The following is a 23,921-nucleotide window of genomic DNA, read 5'->3' on the forward strand; positions in this document are numbered from 1 at the left end:
GTTATGTTCAGATAAATAAAGTACCTTTGTCCCCTAAAGAATAAATACAACAACGTTAAAAAAGAACAAGATTTACCAAAAAAAAAAAGACATTTTTTGGAAGTTAGTTTTTTTTTTGAGCAATCACGATTGCTTATTGTTCTCACTTGACTGTTTTGATGTCCTATCCAGGGTTCGTACGCTCCTTACGAACTCCTTATAAACTCCTGCTTTTTAAGAAAAGAAAATAAGGGCCCTTAAAACTCCTGAATTTTGCTATTATGTTCTTACAAACTTCTTATTTTCTTATTCTACATGACCTTAAAGATTTTCTATCGTCAACCCGATACAAGTTTACTTAACACCAAATTTTGCCTAAATTCCGCTATTTTTTCGTTTGTTAACACCGAAAATCCAATTTTTTTTTTGTTATACTATTTTCTTCCCCACATCCGTTTTTTTTACCAATTTCTGATGATTATGTCGATAATTATTAACATCTTGTAGACTAGTTAAAGTACCATTTTGAAGTTTTTTTTTTGCTTTAATAAATTCTTTTATTTGCTGTTTTTACACTTTCGATGCTTTCATTTTGATTAAAGCAATCTCTTTGCATCCAATATAAGAATGGACCTTTTCTGATTTTTGATGCTTATTATGCTTTACTGGAGGGTAAATAAATGAAATTTTTCTTTATTCCTATAAAAATCACTAAGTTAAAATTTTCAAGCAAAATTCTGTGTAATTTATGAGAATCAAAAAGTTAAAATCTAAATCGTTGGTTTGATTTTTGCTTCAATTACGTGGGTTGTTATTTATAATACATTTATTGTAAAGCTCTAATTTAACACAATTTTAAAATAATTTACTCAAATGAATTCTTTTATGTGCCATTCTTTATACTTTTAACATGTTAACTGCAATCTCTTTGCATCCAACATGGGTATAAGATTTTTTGCATTTATGATGCTTACTATGCCTTGTGAAGAGGCAAAGAAATAAAATTCATTTGTATTTTTATTGAAATTATTAAATTGAAAAGTTTTTGACGAAATTCATGCTCTTTAAGAGTGTTGACTGTCAGAAAGTTAAGTACGGAATCGCTGGGTGAAATTTATTTTTGTTTCAACTTCTTTAAGTGTTTTAATACATACATAATATCTGTAGTTGGCAGGGTTTCTGATTTTTTTTCCATTAAAAAAAATCGGACTTTTTTATTTAAATCGTTTTTTTTCTTTTAATTTTAAAAATTAATAGATATTAATTACTTAACATTGATAAACATAGCATATTTTATACAATAGATGAAAGAGCAACTTAATAGCTAAACAGTATTGCCACTGTTTCCTAGAATTATAATGTTCATACTTTTTAGAAGAAAAAGTCTCAAAATTTGTCAGTTTTCTGTGTTTGTTAGCATAGAATCACACAAAAGTTTTGAAATGGTCTACAAAATTTTGATCTTTTTTGAAGATTAAAAATAAAATTGGTGCATTTTTTCAAAAGGATCCGTAATATTTAAATTGAACTTTTTGTATTTCAATCTCGTATGAGTAACCTTATCTTTCTATGCCAAAATCAAACACAAGCTTTGCTGAAAATGGGTTTTTATTTGGTTAGGAGCTAGTTTTTTAATAAAATAGCATTTATATCATTCAATGCAATGATACATCAATAAATAGACACCACTCACAGCAGTGGGACAGACTTAAACGTGGGGCACATTTTCACTAAACAACCCTTGGAAAAGAAAATTTTAAAAAACTTTTTCTAAACTTTACTCCAACCTTTTTGAATAAACACTAGAGAAACCAGCATTGATTAGTCAGCACGGCGATAGGCACAAGGACCCTCGAAGAGTAATGTTTATTAAAAATAATAATGAAACACTGACTGTATAAAACGAGCTATAGTTTTGACTTTGGACAAATCTAACCTAGCAGCATTGTAAAGGCTTCACAGATCCTAATCACAGCATTATGACGCTGCCAGGTTAGGTTTACCCCAACTATAGAAGCGTTGCATTCGGGAATTTTCCGATTGAAAGAAAATTAGCTCCCTTTTTCAAAAAATGAATAACTCAGAAGCAAGAAATTAGAAACCAAAAAACAGAAAAGAATTAGTTGTGGAAACAAATTTTTTTTTCTGAAATTGCTGTTGCAAAAACTAATTATTTACATAAATCGCACTCGCAGAAACAATACTAAACACTTTTGACTAAAATAGTCGCCTTTGCCGTCAAAATAGTAGCCTTAGTCGCAATTGACATCCTTGTAACCCCCCCCCCCCCGATCCCCGGTATTGTTGCACCCCCAGAATTCACAGAATAAATCCGCCTATGTTATAAAGTCAAATTGATTAAAAGATTTTCTTTTAAATTGCCTGTTTAGATTCAAATCGTAAGATAAAATATTTCTACTTTGTTATGTGTTACTGTTTTGAAGAATGAAAGAATGAATACATTTTGTTGTAGCTTTAAAAATCAAGCCTGTGAATTACATTTAAGTTATCAAAACTTGACGTTTGTTGTCCTAAAAATGTCCTAAAATTTTACCAAAATTGTGTCCTAAAATTTTTGAAATCATCACTCCGACCCCTGCTAGTCCGTAAAAAGTAAAATGAACCCCTGCAAAACTCTTTAAGAACTCCTTACTTTTAATTTTCAAAGTTGAGTATGAACCCTGCTATCATTTTATTTTCTCACCGCCATCCTCTGCACCATCACCGTCGATCGGCTCCTCACGATGCTGCACCTATAGCGAAGACCGTCTCCAGGTTGCATCCATGTCCTACACACACGCGCTTACATACACAACTACACACACGGACACACACACACACACAAACACATACACAAACAAACACATACAAAAACAAACACATACACAAACACATACACACACGCATACATACAGACACCTACACACACACATACAGACACCTACACATACACACACACAAACACTTACACACACATACACACAACTACCCACATATTCATGCATGCACACAGACACAAACACATATTCCACCACACACATACACATACTACGCCCTCACGCACACTAACACTCATACACACAACTACCCACACACTCATGCTTGCACACAGACACAAACACATATTCCTACACACAAAAACACATACCCCCTACACACAAAAACACATACCCCCTACACACAAACACACATACCCCCTACACACAAGCACACACACCTACATACATACACACACACACACACTCGTGATTGCGAAAAACATAATTTGAATTCAATATGTCAAAATTCAATTTTTTTTTTTTTTTTTTTTTTTGAGCAATTACGATTGCTAATTGTTTTTACTTGACCGTCCTTGATGTTTGGTTCCTTTTTCAACCCCACCGTCCTCTGCAGTCGCGACTCCTCCCAGAAGTCGCTTCTCCTGATCGGTGGCGTCCATGTCCTACACACACACACGCTCATACGCATACATACACATACACACACGCGCCTTTACACACATACATACACGCTAACGTGCATACACACAGGTCAAGGCACACACACAAGCCTACATATACACATACACAACTGTACTCATGTAACCGCCCAAGAGGAGGGACAGGACCCGTTTCTATAGGGTAGTAACCAATGAGTTAGTCGCCATCGTGATTGCGAAAAACATATTTTGAATTCAAAATTTCAGAATTCAAATTAATTATAAAACTTATTTATTTTTTCCAACTGGCTTTTCCGAAAATTTTGCATATGTTTCTGGATGCGCGCCTATGCTTATTTTTATTGCATCGTTTTTTGAGAGCTTTCAACAAAAAGAAATGGTAAATTGATGATTGAAAATTGGTTCCTCGTGACCGGAATTTCATAACAAGATTGTTAGGGTATAGTAAGCCCTGTTAACACGTACAACTCGTTTAAATTATTCTTTTGTCAGTACAAACAGTACAAGGCGCAACGTATAACATACATAGAGTACCGATGGTGTGTAAAGACCCGTCGTCTCATGCCGATTTATCGAAAGCTTTCCTTATAAGCGGTAACCGTATCGACGGTCTTTGTTAAAAAAGAACAAAATTATACTCTCTTGCAAAGTGAATAGCTTTCTCAGTACTTAATCTTAGATTTGCAATTTCCACGAAATATGGGAGCTCAGCAAGGATCTGGCAAGATTCACAAAGTTCCAATTTAACAAATTGGACCTTCCATTAACATATTCATACATTAAAGTGGTATGCAAATCTGAAATTTTGTGTGGTGTTTGTGACCGTTCGGTCAACACCGCAACACTAGATTTCCCGATTGTACAACATGTACAAATATGTATTTCTTTGAATAAAAGAGATAGAAGTCCTTATGTTCCATTATTTTAAACTAAAAGCCAAAGATTTAAATTCCTAGAATAAAAGACAAATGTGTATACGCAAAAAAGGCCCAGCCTTTTAAATGGATTAAGATTAATGTACAGTCTGACCACCGATCTGATAGAAAGGCAAAGATCCAGTTTACAGGCGGAAATGGATGCATCTATTAGTTTTAAGAAATGCCAACTTTTGCAGATTAGCCTCTAAATTAAGCAGAGTCACATTTAAATGACCCGAACACGCGCATCAAAACTTTATTTCCCCCTTCATTCAGATAGACTCGTCTTAACTGGACGTTTGCCAATTCCATATAATCCGTGAGCAGACTGTATTATTGTAGACAATTTCCACCTGTAGATTAATGTAAATAGCCGAATTTGAAAGGGTTTTCTGGTATAGTAATCTATCTTATGGTTTCACGTTTCTGTACATTAAAACAAACTTAATAACGAATGTCCAAATATATAGTCATTTTTCCAAGTGTAGTAAAAGTCTACAGCACTCCAAAGTAACAACTCATTTTATTTAAACGCTTAAACTTCTGTAACTTTGATTTAAATGGTTAATGCATGCCACTCTCTTTGAAAAGAAAATACAATCCTTCATTGTCATAAAGAAATTTCAAGTTCAAATTCTGACCTATCTACCTGACTATCTACAAGAGTAAGAAAACTGCGAAGAAACTACTGAATTTTTTTTTCAGCTTGGCTTCGTTGCAAGAATAAAATATTACTTCTCATTTTTACTTCCTTTTACATAAAAGGAAGTATTGTATTCGCGAAAAAAAATTTCACCCAAAAATCAGCCTTAATTTCCATTTTGCTCACCCCCAAATGAATGTTGAGTTTTTTTCTCAACCTGATCACACGTGGATATGTGCCTAGGAACGTACAGACACCCGAAATATCCATTTTGACGATCCCCGAGTTAATTACAACGAGTTTTCTCGTGACGTATGTATGTACTGTATGTGTGTATGTATGTCACATAACTCAAGAACGGAATGTCCTAGAAAGTTGAAATTTGGTACATAGAATCCTAGTGGCGTCTAGTTGTGCACCTTCTCTTTTGGTTACATTCGTATTCTTCAAAGGGGGTCTTTTGCCCCTTTTTGGGGGGAAATCATTGTTAATTTCGATGTAAACTCACGTGGTGTTATAATTTGGCGGACACTTGGCGATATATCGCCAGTCTTTTGGTCGCCAAGTTTTGCCGCCAACTTGGCGACAAATTTGGCGAGATTTTTTTTTTTTTTAATCTGGTTTCAATTTGGCCACTGTTGGTGACATTTAGAGAGTAAACTATTGAATCATTAAAACTGCCAATAATGAGAAAATGACATTAAATTGGAGTAAAAGGAAGTCACGTGATGCACACATCAGCTCGTTCTTAAAAAAGATGTCATTAAAAAAATATGTGATTTAATCTTCCTATCTGACATTCAAACCCGTTTCAATCTGTTCCCTACCTGTTTAGTAATTTCATTACCACCAGGAGGAAAAAAACTAACAAATCACTGCTCACACCAAGGCCGCGGACAGAATGGAGTTGTTATTCACGTGACTTGAATGAGGAACTGTCTGTCCGTCCAAAAACAACGAGGCTGCCACCACGAACAATGTCATATCTGCTTGCTCAGTATTACATCGATAAAAACGCGCCATTCATCAGAGAGGATTTCACCCGTTTCCTGAATCTTTCAAAAATCTCTACCTGGCTTCTTTCCAACTGGAAAGAAAGAGAGAGAGAGAAACCTCCCGATTTTAAAATTGTTTTTCTTTCTCTGTTAAGAAAAATTCAGTTTGCTTCAGATTGCACTACTCAGAAAAAAAAAATATGGTGGATTGTAGAAGAATGGGGTAACCAGTAAATGAAAGAAATATGATGTCACGTTTTGAGGGGAGAGGGCGTTCGTGAAATTGTGACAGTTCGTGTGATGGGGAAGGAAAAGGTAATAAGGGATACAACACACATTTTTTTTTATAATATGTATGTGAAAACAGTGTGGCATGTGACGAGAAAAGGGGGAAGGTGAAGTGTGACACTTCGGGCAGAAGGGAGCTGAGTCAAAAATGTTCAAAAAAGTGTGACACAGCCTCCCTTGCATTTGGTAAATGACAGAAGAAACGTTTTTTATCGACATGTGTAACTGTTAATATATATATATATATATATATAAAACTTCCATTGTCCTGCTTCAAGTCTTTGGGAGGTTTCAAAAAGAAAAAAAAGTGGTGCAGTAAACTGGTAAAAGAACAGATCTAACCAGTGAACGAACACAACATTTTTTAGTTAATGAATATTAATTTTGTCTTTTAAATCGAAGTTTTATTGATCCTTCTTCATATTCCGTATTTATTTCATGCGTATCTTTTATTTTACATTCTCTACTAATGACCTCTCTTTCGTTCCCATTGCTTTTTTTTTTTCTATTTCTCTCTCCACGTTTTCGAAACTGTTTTCTTTTATATTTTTTCTTAACTTTCTGGAATTGTTAATGGTGAAAGTACCACCATAGATGTAGTAATATTAAAGATCCACAACGAGTAACCGGTTCCATGAATAACCGAAACCGTCAAGTAGACGGGCAAGCGTACGAAAAGCGCATGCGCTTAAACAACTTTTGCCGTGGGCCATCCTCGTCACTGATCCTTATGGCTACGTGTTTGCATTGTTACTTCAGGATTCGCTCGTTGAATGGCGGCCAGTAGCTGCCACTTGTCTTTCTAGTTTTACTACATCTATGGAAAATACAGATGGTAAAATTACTGTTACCAATTCGTCTTGGAAAAAATCCTTTTTTAAAACTTAAAAGATGGAAAACAGACTTCATTTACCGGGCTGTGTTCATTCATTAAGCGGAATACCCAAAATATATTTTGGGTATTGGGGGGCGCAAACACGCAAAATATATTTTGCGTGTTTGCGCGGTAAATTAAAGTTTGAACGATGCCGATAAACTTGAAATCGAATGTTGTTCCCAACCTATCGATCACCTTTCGCGTCGTATTCTTCTGTCGAGTATTCTGAACATTGACAGTAGCGATTTTTTAGGTCCTCCTGACCAAATATCCTCAGATCATTTCTATGTTTGTAACATTTCAAAATTGCGAATTCCTGTCACGTCCTATTGAAACAGCTGAGTGATTCTTAGTTTTTTATTGTTTGGAGGAAGCAGCGTTGTTCGCTTTTACACAGGTACAGCCTCTCCCTCCCCACCCTCCCCTTCACGCTCGACTTGGGTTGGCGACAATACTTTAACAGCCTGTTCGCGGCGGAATTGAAACTTCACGTGACCATCGAAACATTATGTTCCCTGCACGAGACCACGGGTAAATGCACCACTTCGAAAGTGAAAGGTGGATGGACCATAAGAGCTTGTAATGGTCTTAAAGGAGTTCAACACTCGATTACCAAAACATTTTTTCCTGGCTGGAATTTACCGCTAGGGAAGAAAATAAGCAAACTTTGAAACTATCAGACAATGTATCAAAATAATGCATCAGATTTACTTATCTGTTAAGTTTATGTGTCTCACTCCTTTAGGTAAAGGTAAAGATGAGAGGGCGAGTCCTCGAGGGGACCGATGACTAGGTTCATATCCTTGGTAGACTTTCAGGTCGTGAAGGGGGGTCAATACAGAGGTTGAGGTTAGGCCCGATGACGAAGTTTATGGTAGTAAAATCAACGGTTGTGCAGTTGAGATCTGAAAATTCGCAAAAGTCTGAAATTCTCATAAGTATGGCCCGTCTATGACTTTTGGGGATACAGGACACGAACTTAATTCGGTTCCCCACTTCCCTGCTGTTCAGGTCTTAAGAAGTTCAACACTCGATTACCAAAACATTTTTTCCTGGCTGGAATTTACCGCTAGGGAATAAAATATGCAAAATGGGTCTTTTGAAACTATCAGACAATGTATCGAAATAATGCATCAGATTTAAGCAGCAGTTAGTGTACCTCACTCGTATGGGTAAAGGTAAGAGGGCGAGTCTTCGAGGGGACAGATGACTAGGTTCAGGTCTTTTTAGACCTTCAGGTCATGAAGGGGGTCAATACAGAGGTTCAGGTTAGGACCGATGACGAAGTTTAGGGTAGTAAAATCAACGGTTATGCAGTTGAGGCTGTGAAATTGGTTTCTCAAAAGCATGGCATAACTATGACCTTTGGGGGTACTAGACACGAGCTTGATTCAGTGCCCCCCCTCCCCCTTTATCTCCTGTTCACACTATATAGTGAAGTAATAAAATATTTTGAGGCCTACGTTGAAATTGATGATATTTCGTACTACGAAAAAGGATAATCATGAATATGTAAATTGCATTTTGTTAAAAGTCAACACTGTTTATAAGTCGACTTAACGCCCTTTCAACACAAACTGATTTATGTACACACAGCATATATACAAAATGATATAAGTTGAAATGCAGTAAGAAGTCTGGTTGCAATGGAAGTAGATATCAGAAGCATGCATTGCATAACTTTTCAATGTAATGGTAATGCAGTGTGAACCCTGGAGAGGCTATTGGATGAGCGAAAAGAATTAGAATTTTGGAGAGAACATTTTGTTTTTCTAGATTCAGTATCTTCATCTTGTCTTCGTGCGATAAACGTTGACACCTGTGTGTTTTTTTTTTACTTCAGCTACAGACGGGATCCTTTAAATTTTGGTGCATTGCCGTTGGGTCAATGGCCCATACAACCACGGTAAAGCTCAAAAGAGACGATGCCGAAATTCAGGTTCCAAATACGTCGAGGACGAGGTTTTTGGTCACAGTGGAGTGTTGTTGATGACAAAGTTATGATCACAAAAAGGACGATGATACATTTTCCTATTTGACGAAGCTCTGGTCTAAAAGAGAGTGAAGAAGTTCAGGGCGTCAAAGAAGGCGCAATGAATAATGGTTAGAAAAGGTTATGATTTTATTTTTCTTCTCGAGATGATATAAATTAAGTTCTTGACGAGGGTAATAACGAAATATTAAATCTTCAAAAAAGGCGATGACAAAGTTTGTTTATCAAAAGAAAATACAGAATTTAGGTCTGAATAGATATTGTTGCAAGTAGTTAACTACAATCGGATTTTTTCGTATTGCTTTGAGGAAAACTCAACAAATTATGCTTTTTCACAACTTTGGGCGAATGTGAAGACTTGGTTTAAACGTTATTTAACCCAGTTCTAAATTTTATTCAAAAGGAAGTATTTGTCTTCTTTCGAAGAAAATTTACAACACAAGTGAAACATTCTATTTTGTCCACATTTGTAGTTACCGTCGAGATTTTGTGTTCAGTCGACGATATGGTAATGAAGTACAGGTCTTACAAGGGGCCAGAATCTTAGCTTTTAGAAAGAAAGACATGATGTTTTATTCAGATTTTGGTAAAATCGTTGATTAATTTTTCGAAGTTATGAAAGGAACAATGCACTGACTCAGAAAGTACGATGCGTCATTAATCCAAACTTGAACGCGAATAAAAATTCTTTGACAAGTGTGGCATTTCATTTCTGGGTCAATTGTTGCGCCATTTTTAGTTCATTGTTTAAATGATTCGACTTCTTCGGTATGCGTAAAATCTAATTCCCGTCGACCCTTATTGAATATTTAGATATTCATGTTTAACGAATGTCATTGTTGAAATGACTGTCTGCTGTTGTGTTTACATCATTCAGAAGCCGGCGTCTTTGGAATGTCTCCATTCTTATTAAGATTCGATATTGCGTAAATTGCTATTAAAAGCTCTCAGCTTTCAAGAGAGCAAGGAAGCGGAGCTTCAAGGTCTGACTAACTGAAATCCTGAACTCTTTTTCCTTGAAAGTTGTCTACTCTTACCTGTTCATCGGCCATGCAGCTTCGAAACTTTTCGCCGCGAGAAATCATTTATGGACGCCCAGACGTGATCACACGAGCCATTGAGTAGCATTATTATGAAGAACAGATCTGCAGCTGTCACGAAATGAATGCTTCCATCCAAATTGGTGTGGGTGGTAGGCGTCCTGTTGAACAATGTATTCGTTGTGAAATTCTTATCGGCTGTGTTCTCTTCTAATACGTGCTCTAACGATTTTGTCTTTGTTTCATTAGGGATCATAATGAAGTTTCCTTTTCCTGTCCGACTAACAATCTTTGGAAATGTGCATTCATTAATGATGTTTCAAATTACGTATTTTGATGGTTTTTTGTAAAATCATTGTAAGGACATGGTGTTCTCTCTTTCACCTATTTATCTCTTACAAATTAAATCTTGTCAGATAGGATTTTTTTCCCCATGAATTCATTGATGAATGCGCTGTAATAAATGCTCAGCTGGATCGATGGAACGATTGAAGCAATGAATGATTTGTTATTTCGTCATCACAAATATTTTTGCGAAATACTGCGTCATTCCGCAATTTATTTTACTGGATTTACCTTAGTCATAACATTACTTAGTAGACAATGCTGCACTTTACTCCTCCAAGGCAGATGGCGCACTCCCCTCAAATTCTACAGAGAACCCCTCCAGAACAAGAGCCCCCCCCTCCCAGGAAAAGAGAACAAAAATCCTCTTAAATTACCTATCCCTCCAAAAAATTTCAATTACGCATTCTGCGCCGCGGATGTTCCTTCATGAGCACCCCTGTTGAAGATGCTGCCATGGATCGGGCTGAATCATAATTAACATAAACACCTACTACTAAATTTAATTAATGTGCAACAGGATAGGTTGCACACGCTAAAGATGTCTTATTTTTAACAATTTTGATTTAAAATCTCTTAAATCATTACCGTGTTACTGATCATACAGTGTTGTACCACATTAGGCGCTCACGCTCACACATCTAACTCTGTTTATAGAAATGTGATTTTTTTTTTTAATACTGCCCAATTGGGGAAACAGAAAAGGCTCATTGCTTCTTGCAGATAATATGTTAGAATATCCTTAATGGGGACAGTTCGCAATATTTTCTTCAACCTTTTAAAGGTCGAACATTTTGGGGATCAGAAGAAAGCAATCTTTTTCGACGAACGTATACAAACAGGCAAGTCTTTCATAAATGGGCAATTCCACGGTAAATTCCATGTGTCAACTGTTGCATAAAGCATCTTACAAAAACTCCAAACATGTTAGATCCTTGTATCGTTGGCATGAATTTTACAAAGAACATGGACTTTACTTCTACACAATGAAGATTTTCAGAAACAATACGAAATAATGTTATTTGCTCTCAGTAACGGACGTATCTCATAAGATATGTCCGTTTTTGAGCCAAAGAAACATCATAAAAATATTTTTTCTAGAAATCTTTAAAATTTAACTGCATTATATAGAAATACAGTCGAGTCCCGACTTACGCGAGTGATGCGTTCCAAGACACCTCGCGTAAGTCGGAATTTCGCGTTGTGGAGCAAGGTATGTTTAGTATTTTTTATAAGCATACCCAATTGTTTCAGACGTTTGTAAACACCTGTCGTATTGTTTCAAGCCATTTATTAACTATATATTGCAGTATCTTTTACAAAGAACCAACTTTTTCTGTATTTTAGAAAAAGCGTTATTATTTGTCATAAAATTCTGTAATTTAGCATCAAAATCAATGATTAATGGGAGGAGAGAAACTTAAAATAAAGCAGTATGGTACTTACAGTATGTACACTACAGCATTATAGCACTTAACAGTATAGATATAGTAAATATATTTATAATTTAAAAAATGAAGAAGGTTTATGCAGCACGATCAGAATGTTATTAGAATGTATTTTATCAACGTTCATATGTAAAATTAAAAAAAAAAGAGTTAAGAATCGGAGAGGTTATTTGTATAAACTAAAGCAAAGCGTTGTTTAGACTAATACATTGGGTGAACTTCCGCTTTCAGTGATGCTAAAGGGATGAAAGCCATTTCGCGTAAGTCGGATCGCGTTGTAGCGGGATCCGACTGTAGTCCATATTCTTCATAAAATTTATGCAATGAAACAAAAGGATCTAACATATTTGGAGTCTTGGTAAGAAGATTTGCGCAACAGTTGATGCTTTTATCAAAATGGAATTGCCCAAATGTGATCTCTTCCTTCCAGGTGAAACTGAAATGGCTCCTTTGCACTCTGCAATAGTCCTCTTGAGGACGAGATAACCCGATTCGAGAACCACTGCCCTAAAATAATCATTTCTCCAATCATTAATGCTTGAGACATAAAACTATCTAACCTAAGCCCCAATTACAAAGTAATTTTATGCCTAAGCAGCCACTAAATCGTCTTGAAGACCTGCGTGGGCATCAATCGATTTTGCAACTTCACAAAAATACCAGACAAACCGGCCCTCGCAATGTGATCGCTCAGCTGAAGCTGGTATGTTTTGCATAATTGTGTTTACTAGTTTAATTGTTGCAGCGATCGACGCTGAGGGAAGAATAAGAAAATCCCATTGAGCACATGTCATGCTCTGTATTGCGCGATAATTATGATGCGACATTCTGGGAGCAGGCCGAAGTTGTGGCAATTGTCGTGTTATTACCTGTAGTCTCTGCCCTTTGGGAAACTGTGCAGAAAACTTCCGCTTTTTCACTAATCTGACGCGACTTAAAAATGAGAACCGTTTGCATTGTAGGTTGGAGTTTTCTGTGCTTGACTTCGTGTGGGGAAGTGTGTTACGAGAGTCATGAAGCGTCACTGGTTCATCCATACGACGTATATATCTCTAGTCATCTTTAGTTGAGGCAAACCTAACATGGCAGCATTAAGAAGGCTGCGCAGATCCTAATCATAGCATTACGCTTCTGACAGGGGTTTACCCAACTATAGTATGAATTGTTAAAATATTTTTCAAGTATTTGACATTTTAAAATATGATTGTATCATTATTTGTTACTTCCTTTTACAAAAAAGGAAGTATTGTATTTCCGAAAAAATTTTCACCCAAAAATCGGCCTTAATTTCCATTTTGCTCACCCCCAAATGAATGTTGAGTTTTTTTTCTACCCGACCACACGTGGATATGTGCCTAGGAACGTAAAGACACCCGAAATATCCATTTTGACGATCCCCGAGTTAATTACAACGAGTTTTCTCGTGACGTCTAATGTACGTATGTATGTGCCTATGTGTGTATGTATGTCGCACGACTCAAGAACGAAATGTCCTAGAAAGTCGAAATTTGGTACGTAGACTCCTAATGGGATCTAGTTGTGCACCTTCTTTTTTGGTTGCATTCGTATGCTTCATAGGGGTCTTTTGCCCCTTTTTGTGGGGAAATCATTGTTAATTTCGATGTAAACTCACGTGGTGTTATAATTTGGCGGACACTTGGCAATATATCGCCAGTCGTTTGGTCGCCAAGTTTTGTCAACAACTTGGCGACAAATTTGGCGATTTTTTTTTTTTTTTTTCAATCTGGTTTCAATTTGGCGATTGTTGGGGATATTTAGAGTTAACACTAAAACAGTTTAAAACAAGTGTTCTCTTCCACTAAAAATTACGGATTTAATGCACGAATTTCTTTGCATTTTATCGTTTTTAAAATTTAAAGAAAAATGGGTAAAGGAGGTAGAGGAACTTGTCTGGTGAAAAACTAAAATCTATTATTTTTAAGAATATAACGTTCATTATATTTCTCTTTACGCCTTTCAAAACTCGTATCTTACCTGTCTGTAAATGAAGTTCTTGTAGCGAATATTTAATGTACATTCAAAAAAAAAGTAATAGCCCTAATTTTTACTTCCTTTTACAAACTAGTATGTTGTGGCCATCACGAAACTTTCTTCTATATATTTTTTTTTTTTTTCTGATCCCTCCCCATGCTTGACGAGGAAGCAATATTCCCAACAAAAACAAAATGACACATGCAAAAACTTGACGACTATCCCAATGTCTGAATTATTGCAAAAGCAAAGCAAAGAGCGAAAATTGAAAGTTATTTTAAAAGCCTTGCTTGAATGAATTACAAATATTTTATTTGTTAACAAACATAAGATGGCAACAGTTAAAAATTTTAAATCATTGAGATAATATTTCCTATCATTTCCATACAATTAAAATCACGAGAAATACGCAGACGACAATCTATTACGATTTATCTTTCTTATTGTTGCATTAATAAAAATATTTTTATTCGCAAAAAAAAAAAAAAAAAAAATCAACACCTCTTGGAGCGATCGGCGTCAAAATAGAACCAAAGCCTGTTTACATATGGATTCACATATATTCCAAATTTCAACCAGAACGTAGCATTACTTCTTGAGATAGGGCACTCAAAATGGAAAAAAAGAACGGGTGATTGCGCTACCTCCTTTTTAGCTGTTGACACAAAAATAAAATCAGTTCTTATACCCACTAAGGGCTACTTGCCGATAAATTTTTCTTTCATTCCGTTCATTATTTCTTGAGATACAGCAGTCACAATTGACGACAAAAAACGTTCTATAGCTCAACCCCCGTTTGAGTTATTGACACCAAAATTGAATCAGCACCTGTTCCTGTTAATACCAACATATGGACCAAATTTTGTTTGATTCCGCCAGTTACTTCCTGAGGAATAGCAAGCACGCGTAACTCGAAAAACGTCCCATTGCTCCACCCCCCTTGGAGGAATTCGCGCCAAAAACTAATGGGCACAAGTTCACATAGGGGCACATATGTGTACTAAATTTCGTTCGATTTCATGCGGTAGTTTTTGTTGTAGAGCGGCCACAAAAAACTGGTCACACACAGACGTGACACACATACACACACACACACACACACACATACATACACACACACAGACAGACAGACATTTTCCAAAAATGGTCGAAATGGACTCAGCACACCTCAAAACGTTCGAATCCGTCAAAATTCGAAATTCGAAAATTTGCACGAATCCAATACTTTCTTCTATATATTAGATATAGAAGAAAGTAAAAATTAAGTATTGTATTCGCGAAAATATTTTCACTCAAAAATCGGCCTTAATTTCCATTTTTCTCATCCCCGAATGAATGTTGAGGTTTTTTTCAGACCCGACCACACGTGGATATATGCCTAGGAACCTACAGACACCCGAAATATCCATTTTGACGCCCCCCGAGTTAATTACAACAAATTTTCTCGTGACGTACGTATGTACGTATGTATGTGCGTATGTATCTCGCATAACTCAAAAACGGTATGTCCTAGAATGTTGAAATTTGGTACGTAGACTCCTAGTGGGACTTAGTTGTGCACCTTCAATTTTGGTAGCGCATTCGGATGTTTCTAAGGGGATATTTTGCCCATTTTTTGGGGGAAATCATTGTTAATTTCGATGTAAACTCAAGTGGTGTTATAATTTGTCGGACACTTGGCGATATATCGCCAGTCTTTAAGTCGACAAGTTTTGTCGCCAACTTGGTGACAAATTTGGCGATTTTTTTTAAATTATAAATTTGATTTTAATTTGGCCACTGTTGGTGATATTTAGAGAGTAAACAATTGAATCACATTAAAGTTGTCAATGATGGCGAAATGACATTAAATTGGAGTAAAATGAAGTCATGTGATACACACATCATCTCGTTTAAATGAGAAACTATTGATGCATTTTGTTTTTTTTTCTACATACATTCCTGTTTATAATAGAATCTTATATTTTCTCTACTTGAATGGAAAGGAAATTCGTTTGAAGTACATAGAGATGGGAATGGTCGGAAAAAACATGGAAATTTTGGGAAATAAACTTTTTTTCCCCCGTCTTATTCCGAAGCGGTTTATTTCCTCTCGGGAAAAATTTAAAATTTCGAAATTTCTAGCTAAAAATTACGCATTCAGAAAATTACGATGCTTACACTTCAAAGCGTATTTTGTTTCGTTAAAGTGTTTTTTGATGTTCAGTATCCCACATGTGAAAACTTTAACATTGTTAATACAAGCTCTAAGATAACTTAACTTCCCTGTACTCCAAAGTATTATTTTCAACTTTTCTCATCGACACTAAATGTTCACACAGTACAGAATAAGTATATATTAAAAGTATTCATTAGTGGAAATGTTTGAGTAAAAATTTTAATATATTATCATTTAGTGTATGCACACACATATATATGAATGCATTTAACAGTTAAAAATAATAAAGCTATTGATGATGCAAATAATACTGTTAATAAAAACTCTGCATTGTGTGGAAATTTGAATTTTTGGCATCTTGAATTTAAATTATGTTTTTCGCAATCACGAGCGTGTGTGTTTGTGTAGGCGCGTGTGCGTGCGTGTGTGTGTATGTGTATGTAAGCATGTGTGTGCATGTTGTGTACGCAGTGTTGTGTGTGTACGTGTGTGTAGGCTTTCGTGCGTGTGTGTATGTATGCATGTGTGTGCATGTTGTGTACGCAGTGCTGTGTGTGTACGCGCGTGTGTGTAGGCGTTCGTGTGTATGTGTGTGTAGGAGTATGTGTGTAGGTGTGTGAGTTTGTATGCGCGTGTGTGTATGCGTGTGTGTGTAGGATATGGACGCAACCTGGAGACGGTTTTCGCTATAGGAGCAGCATCGTGAGGAGCCGGTCGACGATGGTGCTGGTGGGAAAATAAAATGATAGCACGCCAAAACAGTCAAATGAGAACAATAAGCAATCGTGATTGCTCAAAAAATTGTTATTTGCTTAGATTAGCTTCTCTAGCCATCATAAATTGTTGTCAACATTATTCAACGGAGAACAGTGGAAAGGATTTGCCTTCAACACAAGAAAATATAATTATCTAAAAACATTTTCTTCCTTGTCCTGATTTAAGGATATTTTATAATTGTCGGTTGGCCTCCTTTTTTAATTGCTTTTTTTTCCTCCCGCAAATACTACTAACTTTTTAAATGATAACAGTTGATAAGGCACAATGCGCATTGGTGAAATTTATGTACCAACGAACCCCACACTTGCATATGATGACAGGAAAAGACATTTAGTTCCGTTCTTTTTATAAACAGATCTCATTGTTTTTCATTAACGCTTTGCTAAATGGCCTTCCCTTCGATACTTAATGCCTAATTTCCCCTTGGAGAGTTTTATTACGACCTGAATTTTTTCATTTCATCCTAACTATGATGTCTTGTTGGCAGCTTTTTGCATTGAGGACATACAAAAGCACTGGCTTCTTAAAGGATTGTTAGTCGTGTTAATACGCTCTTCTTTTACAAATCTATTTTAAACTACTTTGTGCACTAATTCAGAGAAATTAACCAGAAAACGTGTTCCTACAATGAGCAACAAGATGTCCGTTAGTGAGTGATTTAAGGGGTTACAGTACCTTAAAAATGATGAAACGATCAAAAAAATTTTTATTGCTTATTTCAAAACTAAAAACTATTCTGAACACAGGGGAAAAGTTTCATTGCTTTAGTTCAAATATTTAAAAAGTTATGAGTGGTTTTAGGCCATGCTCGCTATGTGTTCTTATGCAAAAGAAAAACTTTAAACTGCTTTTTCTCGATGATGGTATTTTTGTGTTTTCATGTCATTAGAATCCCTAAGGATTTTTTTCTATTGAAGATGCAGTTTTAAAGTAATACTTTTTGCAATTGGGATAACATATTTGACAAAACTGTGTATTGGATAAGCATTTTATAAATTACTCAAATGTTTAGAGCATGTTAAACCTTTAAAAACCAATTTAAAAAAAAAAAAACTACTTTTTTACATAATTAATCACAGAAAATTTTCTAATAAACTCATAAGCAAATGAATGCACAGATTTTTAGAGATGATTATAGTGATCGTTTAGCAAAAAAAAAAAAAAATTTAATTACTGCAAAAATAAAAAAAAAGCCTTAGGGGTTTCAAAAAATTGAAATTTTCAATTTTTTGAATTTTTAAAAAAAGTAGGCAATATTTTTAAATTTTGAAAATAAATTATTGATGAAGAAATAAGGATGCATGTTATGGTTTCAAAAAAATATAAAATTTATATAAATTTAAAAAAAATATTTGAAAGGTACTGTGACTCCTTAACCAGAAAATGTGTTTCTACAATGAGCAACAAGATGTCCGTTAGTGAGTGATTTAATGATCGCAATTAACGACTAATCACAAAATAATGAGCTAATGCAAACCGCAATTTCAAGAAGTTCTTGACTCGAAAATCCGAGATATCTCGTCTGACATTTTGTTGCCTAATGTTGCTTTGGTAACATCAAATATTTTTCTAATCCAGCCGCCAATCCATTCGCATCTCTCTTCGGTGTTGTACACGTTTTGAAGCTCTTATTTTTAACACTTAAAATACTTCAATGTATGGGTGTAAAACAGGGTTGGCCGGATTGAACCCAATTGGGTTGGACCCTATGAGTTTTTTTTTTAAACCCATTTAAAAAAAACCCATAACTTAGCCCACTTTTGGGTTTTAAAAATTTCTGAGAAGTTTTAAATAAAATTAATTCAAACGCTTTCAAAATTTAAACTTATTATTTATTTGTTCTTCACTACAGAAAATAAACATTTAAAAAAATGCGTTTTGAACTTTAATAGCCTCTATAAATGCATTGCACTTTACTTTTAGTCAAACTTAAATACATCATTAACTTACTTTCTTAAGTCTTAACGGCATTGAAAAAGAATATTGCAAAGATTTTATACAAATATATTTTGCTTTTTACTATCACTAATCAAGAAATAATACAAGATATCTTGACTAATTCATGTCAGGTCTGATTTTCTCAAGGTTTGTAGATAGTGTAGTGAAAACTACAATAGCTTGAAAGTTTTCATGTGAATTATTTTCTGCAAATCAACACGTCACAAATCTCGAATAAACAAGAGAGATTTTTTTAGAAATTTAACAGGATTTACAAACAGTCGACGGAAAATAGAAAAGGATGAACAGCATTTTTATTAGCTTACAAAAATGTTTAATATTTCTTACTCTTTTCAAAGAAATAGAAAAACAGGTAGCATAAAATTAAAAAAAAAAAAAGGAAAATTGAGGTTTACTGTAGTGTTGCATAACAAAATGAAATACAATAAAGTAAAATACGATAAAAGATGTAGTTAATTAAAAAAGAACACTTTTATCACTTGAGAAAACTTGGCCTAAACTGTTAGTAACCATAGAAACTACAAAATCTGAAACTTTACCATTCTTTGGTTTCATCATCTTTCATACTTTTCTTCAGAAAACGCTGAGTTTTGATTAGTTTTCCAGCTTTTTCCACCCTAAACAATTTTTAAGCTTTATCCATATGCTTATGCTACCACGTACCCCACCTTTTCCTTTAAGGGGGTCCGGGACACATTTTGAAAAATTTTTTATTATGTACTTTAGAGTTTTGAAATTTTTTGAACTGATTCATCATTTATTTAATAAGCAAAATCATAACATAAATATGAAAAAAAAAATTTTTTTATTTAAATTTAATTAGTTTTTTTCAAAAAAATGGGGTTGCTTTAAATTGCTATAACTCAAAATATTGTTGGTCAATTTTCAATTTTTTTTTAAAAAAGTATGCACAAATATCTAAGCTTTAATTTTTATTCGGCGATTTTAAAAATATTGATTCAATAAGAAATAAAAAATATTTGAAGAAAAATTTCGAAAAATTCGAAGATACTTTTTTTTAAAAAAATCATAACTTTTGCAGTAAACGTTTTTTTCAAATTCGCCGAATAAAAATTAAAGTAAATTGCTTGAAAAAGATATGCTCCAAGTTTCATTACTTTATCTCTATCGGTTCCTGACTTATAAGAGTTTGAATGCAAGAAATCGGGAAAAATTGCATCATGGAGAAAAACGCGTTTAAAGTTTTAAAGTTATGTACACATTCGTTAGATGCATGCAACAAAAATAACTATAACTTTCGTTCTATTTAAGGTGGAAACAAGATTCAAACGTCCTCTTAAGCAGAAAAAAACGGAGCAATTTTTCAAATTATAAAAAAAATTTTCAAAATTTGAGGATTTTTGTGTCCCGGACCCCCTTAAAAAGACCAAAAAAAAAACCCACATTTGCCTTTAAAAAACCCACTTTCGTTGGGGTTTTTTGGGTTTTATTTTAAAGCCCCCCCCCCCCAAAAAAACCCTTGAGTCCATTGTTTTTTCTATATAAAAAATAAAAAGGTTTTATTCTGGTGTAAAATTTATTTATTTTTTGTTTTTATTTCACAGTTTCAAATATCTTTAATGAAACAATATATTGCTAAATTGGAAGCCATGACGTGACCGGAAAAGTCGTACACATTATATATTGGTAATCGTCTTCAATTTTTATTCGGTAAATAGGTTTTATTATGTCGCTGCGATGTGCAAAACGTGTACGTTTGAATATTAACTTAACTCCGAACCCGCGGCAGAGCGAGACTCGGGGGTGCCAATTGGACATCACCGGAGGTCATCGTGACCTCCCAAACATTGTCCTGTTACGCAAATTTTGCCTGAACGGTTCGGAAAAATGTTGCCAAAAAATGCCTGACGTCTGTTTTCATTCCTGATTCGGAGTTACATTCGGTGAATTGAGAATTTCTCCCTCCCAAAAATTTCAATTCCCCTCTGACGGGACTCTACTTACATGTGTTGTATTGTGTACTTATGTACAGGGGTGATCCCATAGACTATACTCAGTGGCGCACACGGGAATTTTGTAAGGGGAGGGTCCAAGATCAAAAGCCTTATTCTCCTATCATACCCCAATATGCCGTCAAATGTATTGGCTTGATTTTATCTATTCCCAGGAATGAAAAACAGTAAAAAATAAACTATTGAAATTGAATTAGTATTGTTTAATGAAACATAAGTAAAAAAATAACCTGAGAGCAAAATAATTTATGCGTTTACTTCATTTTATTCTCTAATTACAAAACTAAAAACATGGTTATTGCGGTGTATTCATTTATAATCACCATTCTGCTTCTTACAAACAATTCGTTATAGAAAAAGAGCACAACTTTTTTAAAAATCTTTTAACATGAGTATTGTATTATTTCACTTATAACAACTGAACGCATTGTTACCTTTGTTTGAAATTATTCTAGGTACAAAATACGTAGAATCATAATCAATCGGTAAAAAAGCAAGACCTATGGGAGGGGTCCGGACCCCCTGGACCCCTCCCTTGTGTGCGCCACTGACTATACTCCATATGCGCCGTATACTCTCAAACAGTTTTTAGACATTTTCTGTATGTGACCGCATACACATACTCGTATTGTGCATAATGGATTACCGAGAATATACCCTCAGAAAAATTGATGGGAACATCACTGCTTATGTATGTATGCATGCATGTATAGTATTGTTATTATATTGCATATGTATAATCATATGAGTGAAATTCTTTGACGAAGCTCAGAAAGCACTTATGTGAGGGAGCGAACAAGAGAGTAAAAAAAAAAATGGATCGCTCAATTCATCCAGTTTATCCGCTGTAGGGCATGTGTGAGTGCATTATGCCTTTATTTCCCTCCCACTATTGACCAGTTTTTCTATCTTATGATCTTTTACGCTCATTGAATGCAAATAATGGGATTATGCTCAATGGGCGCTGTCTCTCTCTTTTTTTTCTTTCATGACAGTTGGATATATGCTTCACGTAGTCCTGATTTAACCATTTGCCGCCGAACTTCATTAATGATCTGGAATTATGCGAATAAATTTCTCATGAAGATAATAAAATCGATTTGCTTGATTCCAATCCCCATTCCCCAATAAATTTACAAGACTATAGCTAGTGAGCGTTGCTGCGAAACGCAAAAAAATAAGTAATTAAGTAAATAATCATAATAATAAAACGAATAGATAAATTTAAATAAAATATTTTTAGTTGTATTTGGTTGCAAGCATCACGAAAAGACAATCTTCTTGCCTCCACAGACAAACGAGCTGATGTGCGCATCACATGACTTTCTTTTACTCCAATTCAATGTCATTTCCCCATTATTGGCAATTTTAATGAGATTCAATTGTTTACTCTCTAAATATCACCAACAATGGCCAATTTGAAACCAAAATAAAATTTAAAAAAAATCCGCCAAATTTCTCGTCAAGTTGGTGACAAAACTTGGCGACCAAAAGACTGGCGATATATCGCCAAGTGTCCGACAAATCATAGCACCACTTGAGTTTACATCGAAATTAACAATGATTTCCGCCCAAAAAGGGGGCAAAACACCCATTTAGAAGCACCCGAATGCAACCAAAAGGGGAGGTGCACAACTAGACCCCACTAGGAGTCTACGTACCAAACTTCAACTTTTTAGGACAAACCGTTCTTGAGTTATGCGACATACGTACATACAGACGACACGAGAGAACTCGTTGTAATTAACTCGTGAAACGTCAAAATAGATATTTCGTTCGTCTATAAGTTCTTAGGTGCATATGTACGTGTGGTCGGGTCGAAAAAAAGACTCATTTGGGGGTGAGCAAAATGGAAATTAAGGCCGCTTTTCGAGTGAAAATTTTTTCGCGAATACAATAGTTCCTTTTTTGTAAAAGGAAGTGAAAAGGTAGCTTATAAAACATTGGAGGGCTGTATGAGAGGTCAGGAGTGTAGATCTTTTGCCTGTTATGGAATTTCCTTTTTTGAAGGTTGTTAAAATTGCTATACTTTACTAGCTAAGCCAGAATTTACCTTCTTGAACGGAGGGTTTCATATCATTCGTTACATCTATATAAAGTACCATGCTGGGATTGGTAGCATGACTTGAAACCAAGGGTCCCGAGGAAGTTTTGTCGACCTTTCTGAAAGTGTTTCTGGTTGTATGATATCGAGATGTAAGATTTTAAAAGCAATATTTTTGTGGACAGTAGTGCCCAACCTTTTTTTTTTTTTTACCCGGAGGCCGCACCTCATGCTTAAATGAAATTTGAATTTCGGCAAAGACATGGATGTTATTTATCGGCATAGCATTTCTTTCGATTACATCCTGGTAATTCGACTTCTACATGAAACTCTGAGATGTCTATTGATCCATAAGATCACTTCGTGCTCAGTCTGTTTAGCCAACTGTTAATGAGCAAGATGGTGGGTCGTTTAAATTGCCACTGAAGTTTCAAAAGATTAAAAAATTTTCATGTAAGACTTAAATACAAAACAAAATCAACTTACGTTATGCCCTAGTGAAAAAAATTGCAATTGGAAGGTAATCGTTTAAAAGTATTCCTCCTTCAGGCTACCAATAGCTAGTGTATATGAAACGATCTACCGAGGTTCGACCACTTTGAACTACCACTTGGTACTCTTGGCATAGTCTACTGACCTTACCACTTGGCATAGTTAGCAAAAAAAAAAAAAACTATATTCTTCACTTTTTTTTGCTTTGCATAGGTTATGTTGTACATCTATTTCAGCATAAAAGTAGGCGAAGTAAATATTGTTCGTGCTTCAGTTATTTGTATCCTCTCCCCTACTCTTTGTCATTTGGTATGCAGATTTTGCTCCGTTGCGTATGAGTGTATATCAACCATTCCTTTCCTTCCGCAGGGTGGATTCGCTCGTGTCCACGAGCTGACTGATCTGACTACGAACCAAGTGTATGCCGGAAAGATCATTCCAAAGAGCAGGCTGACCAAGCCACACCAGAAAGAGAAAGTAAGTTCAGTTCATTATGTGCATTCTGATTTTACTTTTAAACTGCGTGTGGTACGAACGATCTTCGTCTCCAAAAACCAAAAAC

General features: G+C 35.2%; 1 protein-coding gene across 1 annotated transcript in view; it reads left to right on the forward strand.

Annotated features, from left to right (window-relative positions):
* LOC129221552 (serine/threonine-protein kinase PLK1-like) overlaps positions 1-23,921 on the forward strand; it is a 308,268-nt gene that overhangs the window by 242,095 nt on the left and 42,252 nt on the right. The window contains exon 2 of the mRNA XM_054856046.1: positions 23,729-23,836. Coding sequence (XP_054712021.1) covers positions 23,729-23,836 — 108 coding nt within the window. The remainder of the gene's footprint in view (positions 1-23,728; positions 23,837-23,921) is intronic.

The sequence above is a fragment of the Uloborus diversus genome, chromosome 4 (assembly GCF_026930045.1).
Source record: "Uloborus diversus isolate 005 chromosome 4, Udiv.v.3.1, whole genome shotgun sequence".
NCBI lineage: Eukaryota > Metazoa > Arthropoda > Arachnida > Araneae > Uloboridae > Uloborus > Uloborus diversus.